The sequence below is a fragment of the Salvelinus alpinus genome, chromosome 12 (genome assembly GCF_045679555.1).
Source record: "Salvelinus alpinus chromosome 12, SLU_Salpinus.1, whole genome shotgun sequence".
Classification (NCBI taxonomy): Eukaryota; Metazoa; Chordata; class Actinopteri; order Salmoniformes; family Salmonidae; genus Salvelinus; species Salvelinus alpinus.
In genome coordinates, this window is record NC_092097.1 from 34,838,513 (window position 1) to 34,858,182 (window position 19,670).

Genomic DNA, 19,670 nt, shown 5'->3' on the forward strand with positions numbered 1-19,670 from the left:
AGGTTTTATCTAACCTTTTTATGCGAGAAAAGTACAAATGTCCCGACAGGGCTGATGGTAACAGCACATTTGTCAGTAAAGTTTACAAAGGTCGACAAATCAAAATACGCTAGACAAGGTGGAAACTTTGTGTCAGTAAAATGTATTATGCGAGAAAAAGTGCTGGAAATGCTTTTATGTGCAAATATTGATATAATATCCATCATATCGAAGTAAACTTGGAGTCACTCAATGACATGGTGCGTGGTCCTCCCACCACGACTCGGGAAAGCATGCAGTTTATTAGACTACAGATTAAATAAATTATGGGCTTGATGAGTTTGATGCTCCTTTCCAATGAATATTGAGGGTCTCATTCTGTTGACATGATGATCCATGCTTGGCTGCCGTTTGATAAATTAAAATGATTTTGCTCTTTTGTCCATAATAACCTCATAATTTAGCCTATACCCGCACTGTATCTGCAAGCTGTTGGCTAGAGAGCACATGCCAATACCAGAGTTGGTACATTCGCTATATAAACGCACCATTTGTTTGTTAGAAAACCATCAGTAGAGTTGAAAATGCGATGAAAACCCATTTAACTTGTATTTTTGTTATTCGGTACATGGGAATTTAACCGCAAAGTTATTTTTATGTGCACTACAACATCACCCACAGTATTTTATCCACAACAAGTCAATTTTTTATTTTTATTTATTTATTTCACCTATATTTAACCAGGTAGGCAAGTTGAGAACAAGTTCTCATTTACAATTGCGACCTGGCAATTTGATGGAAACACATCTCTGCTGGGAAAATGTGCATATTGTTTTTATGCTGATTTTAGAATATTTGCATGAAAATCTGTTGCCAATGGTATTTTGGCATTTTATTAGGATCCCCATTAGCTGTTGCAAAAGCAGCAGCTACTCTTCCTGGGGTCCACACAAAACATGAAACAATACAGAATGACATAATACAGAACATCATTCACAAGTACAGCTCAAGGACAGAACTACATACATTTTTAAAAAGGCACACGTAGCCTACATATCAATGCATACACACAAACTATCTAGATGAAATAGGGGAGAGGCATTGTGCCGCAAGGTGTTGCTTTATCTGTTTTTTAAAACATTTACATTTACATTTAAGTCATTTAGCAGACGCTCTTATCCAGAGCGACTTACAAATTGGTGCATTCACCTTATGATATCCAGTGGAACAACCACTTTACAATAGTGCATCTAACTCTTTTAAGGGGGGGAGGGGGGGTAGAAGGATTACTTTATCCTAAAACCAGGTTTGCTGTTTATTTGAGCAATATGAGATGGAAGGAAGTTCCATGCAATAAGGGCTCTATATAATACTGTACACTTTCTTGAATTTGTTCTGGATTTGGGGACTATGAAAAGACCCCTGGTGGCATGTCTGGTGGGATAAATGTGTGTGTAAGTTGACTATGCAAACAATTTGGGATTTTCCCACATGGGATGGAAACCTAGCTTCTAATTAATTTCATTTTGTCAGTTCTACCAGCTAATGTGTGATTTTTAGATTACATAACATTTGAGGACACAATTTAAGGGCCTATGTACAGGTAACTGACAATAATGGAAACACTTGAGTAGATGAGGGATACAAAGTATATTAAAAGAGGTGCTTCCACACAGGTGTGGTTTCTGAGTTAATTAAGCAATTAACATCCCATCATGCTAAGGGTCATGCATAAAAATGCCCAGGTGCCCATTATTTTGGCTACCATGGCTAGAAGAAAGTGCAGAGATTTTGAAAGAGGGGTCTCAAAGGAGCATAGGGGGTTTAAAGGGTGTGTGTGTTTCTGTCACCATATCTCCACCCAATTGAACACTTAAGGGAGATTCTGGAATGGCACCTGAGACAGTGTTTTTCCACCACCATCAACAAAACACCAAATTATGGAATTTCTCATGAAAGAATGGTGCCACATCCCTCCAATAGAGTTCCAGACACTTGTAGAATCTATGTCAAGGCGCTTTGAAGCTGTTCTGGTGGCACGTGACCCAATACCCTATTTAGACACTATGTTGGTATTTCCTTTATTTTGGCAGTTACCTGTATTTTCAACGTTTTGTTCACCTACAATCTAACCACAAAGCTGGCCATCTTTTCCACTCTCTTTCTGGCTGCCCTCCCCCTTCCCTTCTAAGTTAAAGTTAGTTTATTTGTCATATATACATGAGTACACAGTGGAATGAAATGCTTAATTTCAGGTTAACCTCTCGATAATGTAACAACAATAGAACAAGTAAGTAGCTAAGTGAATAGAAAGAATGATACAAAAACTAAATGAAATAATTTCACAGATTTAATGACCAGTTATTATTATTTTTTTTTTACAAAGTCAAGCATGAGTCAAACATGAGTCAAGCATGTTTACCTGTAAAATGGAATAGGTTATAAGACCTTGTTGATTCATTTTATTTTGTCAGTTCTACCACCTCAACATTGCCCATTTTAAACAGGGTTAGAATATCAAGTTGTACTTTTAAATAACTCTGACTGACACCCAATAGCATAAGGATGCTGAACACTAATGCTAGCTCATTAGCATTAGCCAACCCTTATGCTGAGGGAGACTAGCAACCCTGCACAAACCTGTGGCTAACTCTGCTGCACTTTGACTTTCTGTATGTTCTGCCCTCTCCACCTCATTGACTGCTGCCTCCTCTTGCTCAACGTGCTTGCTTTTTTTGCCTCTTTCGGAAGAAGTTCTGAATATCCATATATGCTTTGTGCAATGCTGCAGACTCTGACTGAGTGACAGGCATTTTGTTGAGTGATGATATTGACGTCTAACCGGTGCTGTAGGGGTGGGGTCAAAGGGATGTGAGCGGTCGACTGCGTTGTGAAATCTCGACCAATCACAGCAGGCTCCACGTCTCCAGGGGCTTCTTGTAGTGCCCGGTACAGCCTAGCGCAGTATATTATATTGTTTATTTTTGTCATAAAAATGTGTCGCTAAAACATTTGTTTTAAATACTACATAGCGAAGGTGAGGTGTGGTTATGGAAACTCATATCAGACTGAAATGTATTAATGTATTTCAAAATGTTAAATAAAAAACATCAAAAGGTTCAGGGCTGGACCAAAAACATCTGGGGCTGAAGCCCAGGACCACTGCCCGAGTACTGGAGTTGCCCATCCCTTGGTTAGGGTTTCTTCTGGACAGGGTCTAACTATACTGGCCCAATAAGCATATGCCCTAGAAATATCCCTTATTAGGACTGTCGTTAGGGCGTTCAACATTGGTGCTGGTGTCCTGGGTTGGAGACCCGCGAAGGTAGTCGCCCTATTCTCACATTCTTAGCAATATATGTTAATATCATTATTTTGTAACAGTTATGACACACCCGTCTAATTAGTTTGTCAATGACACGTTTGTTCTACATTGTATATGTGGTGTAGATTTTAAAAAGACGATAGTTCCCTTTAAGATGCTCAGCTATATAGAATAAATAAATACTGATAATATATTAGGTAGTGGAAATGTGGTCATAATTTGTGCTCAAGGGGAAATCCTACAGGTTCCCATATTTCAATGGTAAAGTCATTTTACTTTGATCAGATAGGTGTGTTGTAACTGTTGCCAAATAAAGTATGTGAGAGTACTGTGATTCCCCTAGCGGGTCCGGAACCGAGGCCACCAGCACCAATGACGAATGCCCTAATCACTGTCCCAATAAGGAATATCTCTAGGACATGTACTTATTGGGCCAGTATAGTAAGGCCCTGTCCTGTCCAGAAAAAAACATACCCACTCCTCCCCAGTAGTGTTGGGGAGAAAGGAATTACACTAGAAATGTAACTCCATTTTGCAGTAGCTTGGTGGTAGTTGAACTAAATTCAAATCTTGGTAGTGTCTTCAGTAGTTCATTACTTTTTTGCCATGAAACGGGGTAGCTACTGGAACTACACACTACTTTTTTTTAGGTTGGAAAGAATTTTAATTTATTTTGGCACCAGACCTGCCTAATTCTCAATTGAAGCATATGTTTTGTGTTTAATAGACAAAATTACACATTCTGTTAACTTCTAACTCCAAACTGACCTGACCTGCAATTTGTAGTCTATTGATATTTCAAATTTAGATAGTGAAAAATTATCCTAAGTAGTTTGGATGTTGTGAACTACCTTTTCAAAGTAACTTTAGTTCAGTAAACTATACTTTTTCTTGTGGGTAGCTTTAGCGTAGTATAACTTATTACAGTGTAAAGTAATTGGTAGCTTGGTAAACTATTGTTTCAGAGTAGCTTCCCTAACACTGCTCACTAGACACTTGTGAAAATGTGAAATAACTTGATAGGTGTAATTTTTTAAGCAATAGGATGAATGCACTTTGAAGTAAATCTCAGCCTTTTTTAAAGTACACTCAAGAAACTACTATACTGAACAAAAATATAAACGCAACATGCAGCAATTCCAAAGACTTTACTGAGTGACAGTTCATAGTAGGAAATGTCAATTGAAATAAATAAATTAGGCCATAATCTATGGATTTCACATAACTGGGAATACAGATATGCATCGGTCACAGATACCTTAAAAAGGAAGGGGCGTGGATCAGAAAACCAGTCAGTAGCTGGTGTGACAACCATTTGCCTAATGCAACTCGACACATCTCCTTTGCATAGAGTTGATCAGGCTGTTGATTCTGGCCTGTGGAATGTTGTCCCACTCCTCTTCAATGTCTGTGCGAAGTTGCTTGATATTGGCGGGAACTAGAACACGCCGTCGCTCCAAAGCATCCCAAACATGCTCAATTGGTGACATGTCTAATGAGTATGCAGACCATATTTTCCGCTTCCAGGAATTTTGTACAGATCCTTGCCAAATGGGGTCGTGCATTATCGTGCTAAAAGATGAGGTGACGGAGGCGGATGAATGGCACAACAATAGGCCTCAGGATCTCGTCACGGTATCTCTGTGCATTCAAATTGCTATCGATAAAATGCAATTGTGATCGTTGTCCGTAGCTTACGCCTGCCCATACCATAACCCCATCGCCACCATGGGGCAGTCTGTTCACAACGTTGACATCAGCAAACCGCTCGCCCACATGACGCCATATATGTGGTCTGAGATTGAGAGGCCAGTTGGACGTACTGCCAAATTCTCTAAAACGACATTGGAGGCAGCTTATGGCAATAGCTCTGGTGGACATTCCTGCATGTCTGGTGGACATTCCTCCCTCAAAACTTGAGACATCTGTGGCATTGTGTTGTGTGACAACTGCACATTTTAGATTGGCCTTTTATAGTCTCCGGCACAAGGTGCAGCTGTGTAATAACCATGCTGTTGAATCAGCTTCTTGATATGCCACACCTGTCAGGTGGATGGATTATCTTGGCAAAGGAGAAATGCTCTCTAACAGGGATGTAAACAAATATTTTATTTCAGCTCATGAAGCATGGTACCAGCAGTTAACATGTTGCATTTATATTTTTGTTCAGTGTATTTTACACACGTTATTGTTAAAACCATTTGTTGACCATGATCACTAAAGTTATTAAAGCTTATTGGCTACAAAATCAATTATATCAGGCACTTGCAAGGCAGAAGATGTTTATTCTTTTTTATAAAACAATAAAATATCTATTATGATAAACTATATTGGTCTAGATTTTTTGGGGGAAATTCAACATGGGCTGCCCACGCAGTTAACTTGCATCTTGAGAAAGAGGGTTTGGTTTGTTAACATCTTGCATGGTTCTGCAATGTTTAAAAGGAGAAGTAATGTATATTGTATAATACACAGCTGGGAAACACATAAGTGCCAATTCATCCTGACTGTTGAGCAGTCGTTCATAGACTTTAAGAAGGCAGGTAAGTTACAATAGGTTGCCTATTCTTTGTGTATATGACAATATGATGGTTTATAAAATATTTATTCCAGAGACTACTCAATGTGTGTTTGCAGAAATACAGCTGGTAAAAATATGAACCTCGTGTTAATGCTAGTAAATTGGTTATACTAACAATGTCCATGTTAGGAAATTAGTGGAAAGCTTTGGATAAACAGTAAACAATATAGTTCTATTGTGTTATTGTACCTCAGACAAACTTGTGACATTTGAAAGTTTTAGCATAAACATCCTTAAGAGTCTATTGACACACCTGTGCCTCAATCTAAGTACCATAATAAAGACAATTCCCACCAAAATCCATCAGTTTAAGCTAGAGATCTGTTTTTTCATTGGCAATCCACCGCATCCGCCTATGTCGCCTTCCGCAACTGAAGATCGCTGAGCTACAGCTGCGTTTGTCAAACCATGAGGTTTGGCCATCTAATATGACCACTCTATGGAAAGATGAAGATCCCACGAACACGATGGTGATCTCCGTTTTGTTCAATGAGCCCCACAAATGTCACAGGGCTCGTCTGAAGGTAATCCGGTACCGGTATTTTTTTTTAATGTGAGGTAGTTTTGTGCCAACAGAAAAAAGGGGTTAAATATGTGCCCAAAAAACTAAAATATTTCCTGAGCTTTCTTATTTCTACTAGATATAGTTCAGACACTTCAAAACCTTATGATTTATTTTTGGACTGTCTGTTTTGCAATTTATTTTATACCTACAGGGGTCTTAGAAAATTAAAAATGATCATGATGATCTTAAAACAATTCCATATGTTAGCTTAGTAGAGAGAGAATTATGTTTGAATACAGTACATCGATGTTGTAATAGTAATTTCCAGGTGAACAAAAAGGAGAACAGTCATTGATAAGGTCAATGAAAATCAATCCAGTTTAATTACAAGTTGCAACAGGGAGACACCTCCACCACAGAAGCCCTCCCCCCAAAGACTTGAGGTTTTTAAATTACATTCAGTTAAACTTTTAACCTCTAATTTCCAAATGGCCTTGCAGGAAAACTGTCTCTTTTTGGTGGGCCACCCCATCCCCCTGCATCACCATGTCCAAGTACCTGAGGCATTTCACCACGGTGGGTGACGACCACACAGCCCAGTGGCAGGATGAGAAGCTACATGAAGCTAGTGAGGAGCTGGGACCAGCCACAGGACAGATGCCCCAGGGGGAACTCTCCTTCAGAGACTCCCTGAAGATGCTCTACAGCTCCGACAAATTCCAGGTATGGAATATGAGTGGAGTAGGCAATGCTCATACTATCAATCAAACACAGCTAGTAAATGTTACCTTTGCTCAAATCAAATGTCAACTGTGGATGGGGAACTTACGTATGTGTGTGTGTGTGTGTGTTTTTCAGTCTAGGCCGCAAATATGAGACAGTAAATTCTCACATATGCTTGACAGGTTGGTCTTGTCTGATGAGTGTTTGCCTCTGGTTTAGATAGTTGTGGTGTGCCTGGTCGTCCTGGATGCCATCTTTGTGCTGGTCGAGCTACTGTTTGACCTAACAATCATCAATTTGGAGCATGGACACATTGCCCCTCAGGTGAGTCTAGAGTGCAGTGTTTCCCAAAGTCGGTCCTGGGGACAACAACACTACAGCCCAAAAAAATCTGTGACCCCAAACTTCCTACAACTCTTCTGTCCTTTCCCTCTTCACCAGGTGTTCCACTACCTGAGTCTGGCTCTTCTCACCTTCTTCATGGTGGAGCTGGCTGGGAAGCTCTTTGCTTACCAGCTGGAGTTCTTCCATCACAAGTTTGAGGTATTTGACGGGCTGGTAGTGATTGTGTCCTTCATCCTGGACATTGTGTATATCACCATTGATGCCTTCATGGGCCTCCTGATCCTCCTCAGGCTCTGGAGGGTGGCCAGGATAGTCAACGGTGAGAGATTTCGTACTTTGTTCACGTTCATTAAGCATCAAAGGGAAGAAAATGGACTGAAACAGGGAGGGACTCCCTGGATATGTCCAATAAACACACATTTTAAAGCGTCATCCAATGCATGCCCTAATGAACACAACCTATATGTCACACAGCTAGCTAGGTCTCCAATGTTGTAAAATGGGTTTGTGTCCAACATGTCATGTTTTCTCCCACCACTCAGGTATCCTGGTGTCTGTGAAGGCAAGGGCCGATCACAAAGTTCACAAACTGAAGGAGAGCAATGATCAACTGGTCCAGCAAGTTAGCGAGCTACAAGAGCGCAGCGGCAAGGCGGTGAGTTGGCCAGCCCCCGGGAACCCAAACCCCTACCCCCCCAAGACAAGTTTAAAGACATTTACATTTTGGTAATTTAGTACACTCTTATACAGTGTCTTACAGTCAGTCAATAGACCCTTTTTCAACACACCCTTCAATCTCTTCACCTTTTTAGGAACAAGAGAACAGTAAACTGCGGGCTCTCCTGCGACAGCATGACATTGAGTACTGATGCAGGAAGAGGAACAAGATGCCATTTTCATTATCCACTTCTAAAGTTTTATTGGAATTGATCAATAAACAAGGGCATATTCTGAAAAGTGTTGACCATCCATACACCATTTGTGTCAGTAATTCCACCATGACAGGAGCTTACACTGCCCAGATAGATACTAGCCTGGTCCCAAATCTGTTTGTACTCTTGCCAACTCAATTGCTATCATTGTCAAACCAAACATTTGGCATGACAATGAATGACAAGGAGTTGGTAATATAGCACAAAGACTGGCACTTAGGCTAGATAGATTCCACGTGATTAGGTCAACCTTCCAACCATTATCTGCATATTTAAGCAGATTATAAAAGCTGATCAGACTTCATATGCCAGTATCTCACAATGCAATGAGCATACGTCTTATTTGATATATATATATATGTGCTATGCCTTTATTCAGCTAATCAATGAATTGACAGCTAATATTTTGTACATAAGATCCTGTAATGAATTTGTTGCATCTTGCTGTTTTTCTGAATACCCATTGCTTGCTATGCAAAGACAATACAAGTATGAATCACTGTGAAAGTATTATTAAATGTTGCTTTATTGATTTTTTGTAATACTCTCTCATTTGATCTAAACTACAGTATGTACAAATAAATAAAAGGTTGTTGCTAACAGCAGCTGAGTAGCATCAGAGAACATCATATTTTTTGCTCTACATTTTGGTCAGTGTACCAGGGGACTCTAAAGAGGCAACATCAATATCCACACTAGCATATGATTAAGAATGAAGCAATGTATTGGCCATGCATTCTAAGTGGTATGCTGGTGAGGATATTGAAACATAGTTGCGGTTTCTTGTGTGTGTTTGTGTGTGCAACACCTTCCCACTCTTCCGTCTGTCAGTCGTTCAAACAAAAGGGAAGAAGAAGTCGTAAGGCAGCTTGGCGTCGATAGTGGGCGAGGCCTTGAAGCCCGGCCGGGCGGCTGCAGACACAGGTATGAAGGTCACAGAGCTGGTGACAGACATGACACGACTGCCTCCAGAGAGTAACGCCTGAGGAAAAGAAAAATGGCAATAAAACATAAGTAGGGTGTTAAATAAAGGTGTCATAGCATTGACCAGAGGTCTGGAAGAGGAACTCTATTGTTCCATCACTTCGCAATATGTTTAAGATGCATAAATTAAGTTACTTTTGAATAAAGGGAATCGAACAGTAGCCTACAATTTCTAAGGAAAGTCTGTTGTTCCATTACAGGGCATATAATGATCTTGGTAAGTGGACTACATGTATTAGATTTACATTTTGGTCATTTAACAGACACTATTCTCCAGAGCGACTTAGTAAGTGAGACACTTATCAGTGTAGCCACGATGGGTGCTCTGGTTGCTGTTGTACAAATACAAGCTGATCAAGTAAAATTTTTGTTCAGCACTTTGTGACAAATGCTTCTATAAAAAGAGCACTATTCAATCAATATTACATTGGTTTCGTCAAATCCGTGTCTCAATATTTTCTGAATGTGTATGCTTGTTATACTTTACACTGCTGCAAGATCATTTTACAAGTTATTTGAGTAATACACACTACCGTTCAAAAGTTTGGGGTCACTTAGAAAAGTCCTTGTTTTCCATGAAAACATACATGAAATTAGTTGCAAAATGAATAGGAAATATAGTCAAGACGTTGACAAGGTTATAAATAATGATTTTTAATTCAGATAATAATTGTGTCTTTCAAACTTTGCTTTCGTCAAAAAATCCTCCATTTGCAGCAATTACAGCCTTGCAGACCTTTGGTATCAATTTGTTGAGGTAATCTGAAGAGATTTCACCCCATGCTTCTTGAAGCACCTCCCACAAGATTGATTGGCTTGATGGGGCACTTCTCACGTACCATACGGTCAAGCTGCTCCCACAACAGCTCAATAGGGTTGAGATCCGGTGACTGTGCTGGCCACTCCATTATAGACAGAATACCAGCTGACTGCTTCTTCCCTAAATAGTTCTTCCATAGTTTGGAGCTGTGCTTTGGGTCATTGTCCTGTTGTAGGAGGAAATTGGCTCCAATTAATACCACAGGGTATGGCATGGCGTTGCAAAATGGAGTGATATCATTCCTTTTTCAAGATCCCTTTTACCCTGTACAAATCTCCCACTTTACCACCACCAAAGCACCCCCAGACCATCACATTGTCTCCACCATGCTTGACAGATGGTGTCAAGCACTCCTCCAGCATCTTTTAATTTTTTCTGCGTCTCACGAATGTTCTTTGTGATCCGAACACCTAAAACTTAGATTCATCTGTCCATAACACTTTTTTCCAATCTTCCTCTGTTCAGTGTCTGTGTTCTTTTGCCCATCTTAATCCTTTCTTTTTATTGGCCAGTCTGAGATATGGCTTTTTCTTTGCAACTCTGCCTAGAAGGCCAGCCGGAGTCGTCTTTTCACTGTTGACGTTGAGACGGATGTTTTGCGGGTACTATTTAATGAAGCTGCCAGTTGAGGACTTGTGAGGCGTCTGTTTCTCAAGCTAGACACTTTAATGTACTTGTCCTCTTGCTCAGTTGTGCACCGAGGCCTCCCACTCCTCTTTCTATTCTGGTTAGAGACAGTTTGCGCTGTTCTGTGAAGGGAGTAGTACACAGCGTTGTACGAGATCTTCAGTTTCTTGGCAATTTCTTGCATGGAATAGCCTTCATTTCTCAGAACAAGAATATACTGACAGGTTTTTTTTCTGGACATTTTGAGCCTGTAATCGAACCCACAAATGCTGATGGTCCAGATACTCAACTAGTCTAAAGAAGGCCAGTTTTATTGCTTCTTTAATCAGAACAACAGTTTTCAGCTGTGCTAACATAATTGCAAAATAATTTTCTAATGATCAATTAGCCTTTTAAAATAATACATTTGGATTAGCTAACACAACGTGCCATTGGAATACAGGAGTGCTGGTTGCTGATAATGGGCCTCTGTATGCATATATATCTATGAATATGTAGATTTTCCATTAACAATCAGCCATTTCCAGCTACAATAGTAATTTACAACAACGTATACACTGTATTTCTGATAAATTTTATGTTATTTTAATGGACAATTCTTTTTGCTTTTCTTTCAAAAACAAGGACATTTCTAAGTGACCCCAGACTTTTGAATGGTAGTGTATATTTTGAATCAATGGTTGTGTGGTGAGAGATTTTTACAATCCAAATGAATGCACAACGACAGGTTTTGAATGAAAGACTGGCTGCTTTACAAGTGTGACCAGTTTGGAGTTTTGTACTAAGAGTTGTGAAAATAGTACCAAAGCAGTTAAAAAAACGAAGTCCTGGACTAAAAAGCACTTTCATGGATATTCTCCATTGAGCATACTTTTTAGTAGTAAAGTCCCATAATGTTTAAGATGACTCAAGGTTTACCAGGTTGCTGGTATTGGTGTGAATCACTTCAATGACACTGACAATCTGAGCCTGCGGGTTCACCAGGGATCCATATTGGGTCCATTGCACTTCCAGGTGAAGAGACAGGGGAATGCTGCAACTCTGAGCTTCCTGCTTAGTCCAAAAGAATAGAAACATATAAGGGCTGTTACCAACCATCAATATGGAGTCATTGTTGTTTACACCATTGTGGTTGTTGAGAAACCGGAAAAAGCACTTCTCATAACCAACTATGTCTGTTGGTGGTGGAAGTCCTTCAATCAACCATCCCTTCTCTGCAAACTTTCAAGATTCAATCCAAATGTCTTATCAATTTCATCTACTGTTTTGTGTCATCGTTGCAGTATGTTTTTAATGGTTGTAATGTAATGGTTGTCTATGTATCCTTAATATATGCTATGACAGCAACATCTACATCACAACATTCAAATTAATATTTTCTAACATGCAATGAAAATACTTTGCCCAAAGCTTCTCACCGTAGGTTTGGTTTGGTTCCTTATTGGCACCCAGTCCATTGGGTTCTGAGGTGGGGAATTCCCAAAAGAGGCCACATACTGGGGGAAGCTTTGTCCCCTCAATACTCCTAGAACCACTTCTGATACCACTGAGCAGTTAGCGGTCTCATCCAATCTAGAAATAGATAAGAGAAATACAGTATTTCCTTCACCTCAATGCCTTAGTTACTTACAGACAACCAAAGACATTCACATTAGGGGGTGAGGGACAAGGGTCAAGAAAAAGTGGCAAGGGATTTGTTTGGGATTGGGCCTTAGGTCCTGTAGAACAGAGCAGTCTTCCTCTCTCACCTCAACGTGCAGCCTGACACCATGTCGACCCCGAACAGGACAGGGGAGCGGTGATGGGGCCCTCTGAGACAGTCTGACAGTTTGGAGCCATGGAGGAGGGTAAAAGCTCCCCTCGAATCAGCACTGTGAACTATTCCAGTGAGCAGGACAGTTAAGGACACAAATACATTATGTCTGGCCTCTCGTCAAGTTTGAGAAATACTCAGATATAACTTATAGGTTTCATATACGTTTTAATATTGGTTCTTCAATATAGAGTCAGTAATAGGGTGCTTATTCATGTTCATATCTCTTAAAAAACAGAAGAATAGGGAGTTATTTCAAGAAAACCAAGGAACTAGTGAATCAACAGCTCATAGAAAGCTGAAGCATCTGCTCTTCAAAGGGATCCAATGCCACTTTGATCAGAACAAATTGATAGTTGATGACGTGAAAACTCATGAAGAATATGCCATGTAAGAGAAATTATAACTCACTCTGGCCACTCCAAAAAAGGATATTCTGCTGTTTTGGATCCAGCCAGTAGAGGGAGCCCCACAACATAACCAGGATTCCCACTGGAGTGGAGCGCCACTTGGTCAACATTCTGCAAGCAGAAGACATCAAGGGGAGAGAGGTATTGCTGACTGAAGTGATAGTGATTTTGGCTTTCGTTTACATTAAGAGTAAACCACTTTTCTGGGTTGATGCAAAAGTTCTATGCATAGAACTATGCAAAATGCTAAAAAATATATATAAATATGGCACCTGGACGAATTCAATTTGAAACTCCTGCTCTATTGGGACCATGTTACGGTCGATGGCTCCAAGGACCAAAGACGCGTTCACATTCACAATGTCTCCAGCCTCACTGTACGTGACCGTGTAAATAACCTGTCAGCAGAGGAAAACAGAATGTCAAAATTTGACATTAGTGATGAGTCTGAATGTTTATGATTAGGACAAGTCTTCAAGTCATGCCATGTTTCCTACAATCAAGCAACGGCAATAAAATAAAGTACTATTTTTCCACAAATTTGGGTCCACCTCATTCCCACCTACCACCTCCCTTGGCCATGAGACAGGGTATCTGTCACATTTATCAATACAAAATAGCATTCCTGCGTAATTGCGAGGGGTTACAAATTGCCTCGCTACACACGTTGGCATGTTCTTTTTTTTACGCAAGTAGGCAGAGCGGCCATCCTGTGTAGCTTGCTTTGTGAGGCTTTAGACTTCACCTGGAGCACCACATTGATGCACACTGCTGAGTCAGGGGCCACAGAGTCCAACAGTAGCGGGTCCAGGCTCAAGTCACCAGTGATATTCAGCTGGGTCTGAGTCCCCTCCAAAGATAGCAGGACAATGGAGGTCACCCCCACAGCCACAAATCGCATATCTTCACTCTTCTTCTGTGAAATAAAAAGGGAATTGGTCTGTTCAGATACAAGTTTCAGGTGGGGTTTTACAGAGTGGTTTTTCTCTCATTTATGCTGGCCACAACTACAAGTAAAGGACTAGTCGACAACATTATTTGGGTAGGAGTTGACAGAACATTACATTTTGCACTTTCCAAAACATAAAGCTGAACATCAAGGCGAGACCAACTCACAGAGAGGAGGCGGGGGTCAGTGTAGCTGTGCATGTTCAGGGCCTGCAGGGTGGTACAGTCCCACTCCAGGACCAGGCTCCGCATGCATCTATTGCTCTGCTCCTTCAGAAACGCTGAAAATGCATGTCACAAATACAATTTGATGAGAGAGGTTTAGGCTAAAGTGAAGGATGAGGACAAAACTTAAGTGGTGTGGTTACATTGTGACCCACTTCAATTTTGGCCTCTGGCCCCTCCCCCTCAAACATCCTCCTCCTCTTCCACACAAACACTGAGAACACTCAGCCCTGGTCTGGTTCCATGTTGATCCCTAGCCCTTTTATAATTCCCTGATCGAAAAGGACTAAATAGATGAAAGCAATGTGAAAAGCTCCATGGCTCAATGTATCAGTGTATACATTTGAAGTCAGAAGCTTACATAAACTGAGTTTAAATGTGTTTCACAATTCCTGACATTTAATCCGAGTAAAAATTCCCTGTCTTAGGTCAGATAGTATCACCACTTTATTTTAAGAATGTGAAATGTCAGAATAATAGTAGAAAGAATGATTTATTTCAGCTTTTATTTCTTTCATCACATTTCCTGTGGGTCAGAAGTTTACATGCACTCAATTAGTATTTGGTAGCATTGCCTTTCAATTGTTTAACTTGGGTCAAACGTTTCGGTTAGCCTTCCACAAGCTTGCCACAATACGTTGGGTGAATTTTGGCCCATTCCTCCTGACAGAGCTGGTGTAACTGAGTCAGGCTTGTAGGCCTCTTTGCTCTCACACGCTTTTTCAGTTCTGCGCACAAATTTTCTATGGAATTGAGGTCAGTGCTTTGTGATGGCCACTCCAATACCTTGACTTTGTTGTCCTGAAGCCATTTTACCACAACTTTGGAAGTATGCTTGGAGTCATTGTCCATTTGGAAGACCCATTTGTGACCAAGCTTTAACTTCCTGACTGATGTCTTGAGATGTTGCTTCAATATATCCACATAATTTCCCCACCTCATGATGCCATCTATTTTGTGAAGTGCACCAGTCCCTCCTGCAGCAAAGCACCCTCACAACATGATGCTGCCACCCCCATGCTTCACGGTTGGGATGGTGTTCTTCGGCTTGCAAGCATCCCCCTTTTTCCTCCAAACATAACGATGGTCATTATGGCCAAACAGTTCTATTTTTGTTTCATCAGACCAGAGGACATTTCTCCAAAAAGTACGATCTTTGTCCCCATGTGCGGTTGCAAACCGTAGTCTGGCTTGTTTATGGCGGTTTTGGAGCAGTGGCTTCTTCCTTGCCGAGCGGCCTTTCAGGTTATGTCAATATAAGACTCGTTTTACTATAGATATAGATACTTCTGTACCCGTTTCCTCCTGCATCTTCACAAGGTCCTTTGCTGTTGTTCTGGGATTGATTTGCACCTTTCGCACCAAAGCACGTTCATCTCTAGGAGACAGAACACGTCTCCTTCCTGAGCGGTATGACGGCTGCGTGGTCCCATGGTCTTTATACTTGCATACTATTGTTTGTACAGATACACGTGGTACCTTCAGGCATTTGGAAATTGCTCCCAAGGATGAACCAGACTTGTGGAGGTCTACAAATTTTTTTCTGAGGTCTTGGCTGATTTCTTTTGATTTTCGCATGATGTCAAGCAAAGAGGCACTGAGTTTGATGGTAGGCTTTGAAATACATCCACAGGTACACCTCCAATTGACTCAAATTATGTCAATTAGCATTCTAAAGAAGCTTCTAAAGCCATGACATCGTTTCCTGGAATTTTCCAAGCTTTTTAAAGGCACAGTCAACTCAGTGTATGTAAACTTCTGACCCACTGGAATTGTGATACAGTGAATTATAAGTTAAATAATCTGTCTGTAAACAATTGTTAGAAAAAATACTTGTGTCATGCACAAAGTAGATGTCTTAACTATAGTTTGTTAACAAGAAATGTGTGGAGTGGTTGAAAAACAAGTTTTAATGACTCCAACCTAAGTGTATGTAAACTTCCGACTTCAACTGTAAGTAGAGCCATCACAGTACTGCTTCAGCCCCTTCAGATCTTTGAAAACCTAGGGACCTAATTGGGAGGGGGCCAATACTGACAGTGTGGATGTACATGGAGCTGAACAGTCTCTGGTACCTGCAGGGTTCAGGTCAGAGCAGTGGGCTGTAACAGAGGGGGCCGGCAACCGGAAGAACCCCCTTCCTCCGCTTTCTTCCTCCGTTTCTATGACATCTCCGTACTGAAGGGGGGAAAAAAAGAGTTGGAAAGAGAGTGAAGGCGCTAACTGAAGCTAGTGTCAAACTTTGTTCATTGTAGATCCCAAGAGTATTGCACTATTAAGTATCTTGTACTATCACCAGAAAACAATCTCACAACAAAAACACTGTTGATTCTTTTTGATGGACATTGTCAACAGTGTGGGGTGAGTCTCACCAGGTATCCAGGTGAAGTTAGCGGTTCCACTGTAGACGTTGTGGCCCCATTATTGGCAGAACCAAACAAGAACTGCACAAAGTGCTTGTAGAGGCCATCAAAGTTCCCTGCGGTAGGAACCTCAGGTGTGGCGAGGGACAGTCCTACCTCATCTTCAACACAGATGTACAGTACATAGATAATTGTCACCTTATCATAGACTCATAGCTCAATTATGCTTTTAGATGTTTGAAATTCAAGAATCCCACATTCACATTCTTCGAGTGATTACAGGTGTGTTCTTTGTTATTACAGGTGTTTATGTCCCTACTTATGTCAGATAATGATCAACTAACATTAATAAACTGCTAGTAAACCAAAGACGTTAAAGAACTAGAGTGGAGGGAGCATAAGAATCAGGTCATGGATTGTACAGAGTGGCTACAGATATGGAGTTTCAGTATCCCAATTTGCCCAAACTACAAATTCTGCGCATATGCATTATTTTTTTTACGTAGCCGAGTGCCCACTCCACTGCCAACGTACTTGCTGCCTAGAAAGTTTGGCTACCTAGAGGTGGAATGCAGAAAGACACAGACAGCCAGTCTAATTAGCAATTGAATGTTATTTTTTTAATCATCATTGCAAACATTGGCTAAGCTGCGCAGGAGGCAGACAGGCAGTCAAGTAGTGTTCTTTTTTCAGGAACTACAATATGGCAGCAACTATAAAGATTAGCCTTCATCATCACACAAAACGCTGAAAATGTAAGGACTGCGTCCTGCTTGTGCAACTGCAATATCCGTTACAACAGACAGAGAATGTTGTAGCCTTCATAAAATGTTTTGGAAAGTTCATTCAAATCGCCATAGGGTTTTTATTTCAGCTGTTCAGAAATATGAGGCAGACATCATCAGGGTTCAAAAGAGGGTGAGTAAATAGAGAAACATGAAGGGAGAGGGAGTGAGCAGCAGCTACATTAGAAAAACTAATGTGATCCGGATCCTTAGCTTAAAAAAAAAAAAAAAAAAGGTTTCCGGAAGGGCGGGCGGGGGTGAGGCGAGGCTCTGTATCCGTAGCCACAGCCTAGATTATATTATATCAAGGCCTATTAAACTTACAGTTAGTTGACTGTATGCAGAAGACGTCTAGGTTAACCTCCTGCTGGACAGACCTCTGCACCTGAGCATAGCCATCTATAGTTTCACTAATAGTGTAGGTGACCACGTCCTGACCGCAAAGCTTCGGCTCACCACTGGAAAGAACACATAGATCAATTATTACACTGATTATGTCAAACCCCAAGTCATCAGAAAAGAGGAGTACTAGTGACTTGCCGGACTGTTGTCACTGTACAGCCGGTGAAGAGAGCTAATTCTTGTCTGCAATCTGGGTCACAGCAACAGTTGGGGTCACACTGGTCCTTTAATTGATCGCACGGGCAAATTCTGGAAACTGAGGATAAAGAATGCTAATTTAGCTGAAGTGACACACTAGACAGAGCTCACCTAATGGGTTACACCTTGGCTAATTCCATGATCCTTATGCGTGTGTTAGTCTCACTAGACAGACGAGTTGCCTACCACAATGTAACCAATGTGCGGTTGCCCCAGTTCTGGAATTTCCAAGACTATGTGCATCCCAAATGGCACCCTATTCCCAATATAGAGCACTACTTTTGACCAGGGCCCATAGGGTAGTGGACTGTATAAGGAATAGGGTGCCATTTGGGATAAACCCTACATCTAGGGCCTACCCACCCTTTACCCATGTTATGGGCTTTATTGGACTATGCACAAACCACATCACATGTAGATTGCCTGAAAATGTTATATTCAATGTCTATGTACCCTTATGTATGGCCCTGTTCAAATACTTTCGAACAAATACATTTCCTTGAAATATCTCTGATAAGGGTTATTCTGTCTAAAGTAGTGTAGGCCATACTGCCCTACCAAGCAAAAGAGCAGTAACTGTGCATTTGGTCCAAAATGTGTTATTCACTTTATTTCATACATTAAATACATGCTTTATCGTGTGGACAAATATCCTGCCTCCATTGTGTTGTGTATTGGAGAAAATGGGGGGTCAAGTTTGCAGTAACTGCAAGAAGTTAAGGTGAAACCAAGGAAAAAGGCAGTAACTGCCATCACACACGTCAGTTACTTACTGCCTTTTACCTTGGTTTCACTGAGCTTTGTGCTGCTGTGTCTACGGTTGACCTTGGTATTATTTATTGTTCTTCGTTGATACAAGTATCAAACTATATGACACTGACAGCCACATACAAATAAATATATTAACACAAGTTTGTGTAAAAAACAATCGTCATGGAAACGTATTCCAGTGGGTGTACCAAGCAAGAAGGCAGTAACTGCCTTCTAGGGACAAATGTCATGTCAGAGGTTAGGGTCAATATTAATAAAAAAATAACCTCATCGTAAGACAACAGATAACCACATCTCAAATGATCTGCCTACAATTCATTTGGTTGGACAATAAAAAAAACTTTTAAGTCATTTTTCACAGTTTCACTCTATGAGCAGTTACTGCTCTTTTGGTTGGTAGAGCAGCATAGTACAGAAAGTTGGGTGCAGAGACGTTACATTGAGAGACAATCAACCATCCTTACCATCCGTGACAGAGGGAGGCAGGGAGCCGGATAGCGGCAGAGGTACTTGAGGAGACATGGACGGTGGCGTGGACTCTGTGGTTGACGGTGTACTAAAACCAGTCCCATCTCTTGTGCTAACCACATTCGAGGCAGTTGAAACAATCTCAACGTCTAGACCGGTGGAATTCTCATAATCCGTGAAATTCTGCTTACCTAACAAATCAATGACTGATTCGTTAACGCGTGCAAAAGTAGAATTGAAATCGTCCGTGTTTTGTGCTACACTGAACTCAAAAAATGGCCATGTATATAACGTTATCAGCACCCAAACAAAGGCGTCCATCTTTATTATTGATTTCTGGAAGCATTATGTTGCTTAGGGGATCCCTGTTGCATTCTGGGTATTCCAACCCGAATAGTTTATTGGTGCTGTCTTCAGCCAGCAGGAGGACATGTGCTCACAATCACAGGATACTCAGCAATAGATG

The 19,670-nt window shown here is 40.9% G+C and overlaps 2 protein-coding genes across 4 annotated transcripts; one reads left to right on the top strand and one right to left on the bottom strand.

The window, feature by feature from the left end:
* The first annotated feature begins 5,740 nt into the window (after positions 1 to 5,740).
* On the top strand, positions 5,741 to 9,006 carry LOC139535982 (voltage-gated hydrogen channel 1-like). Of its 3 annotated transcripts, XM_071336016.1 has the most exons (7): positions 5,788 to 5,847; positions 6,263 to 6,409; positions 6,891 to 7,113; positions 7,333 to 7,437; positions 7,555 to 7,777; positions 8,001 to 8,113; positions 8,271 to 9,006. In XM_071336016.1, exons 3-7 carry the CDS (start codon positions 6,937 to 6,939, stop codon positions 8,325 to 8,327), a joined length of 675 nt encoding a protein of 224 aa, XP_071192117.1. In that variant the 5' UTR covers positions 5,788 to 5,847; positions 6,263 to 6,409; positions 6,891 to 6,936; the 3' UTR covers positions 8,328 to 9,006. The 3 variants fall into 3 exon arrangements, with proteins under 3 accessions (XP_071192116.1, XP_071192118.1, XP_071192117.1); XM_071336015.1 differs by lacking the exon at positions 6,263 to 6,409 and having other exon boundaries at positions 5,741 to 5,847; XM_071336017.1 differs by lacking the exon at positions 6,263 to 6,409 and having other exon boundaries at positions 5,760 to 5,843.
* LOC139535980 (tectonic-1-like) lies at positions 8,899 to 19,637 on the bottom strand. The gene is made up of 13 exons (XM_071336014.1): positions 19,201 to 19,637; positions 17,906 to 18,023; positions 17,690 to 17,823; positions 16,590 to 16,741; positions 16,293 to 16,395; positions 14,161 to 14,273; positions 13,790 to 13,960; positions 13,317 to 13,442; positions 13,070 to 13,155; positions 12,570 to 12,707; positions 12,240 to 12,393; positions 11,740 to 11,871; positions 8,899 to 9,372 (listed from the first exon to the last, which is right to left on the bottom strand). The coding sequence occupies exons 1-13, from the start codon at positions 19,523 to 19,525 to the stop codon at positions 9,226 to 9,228; spliced, it is 1,899 nt and encodes a 632-aa protein (XP_071192115.1). The 5' UTR covers positions 19,526 to 19,637; the 3' UTR covers positions 8,899 to 9,225.
* Positions 19,638 to 19,670: the final 33 nt, after the last annotated feature.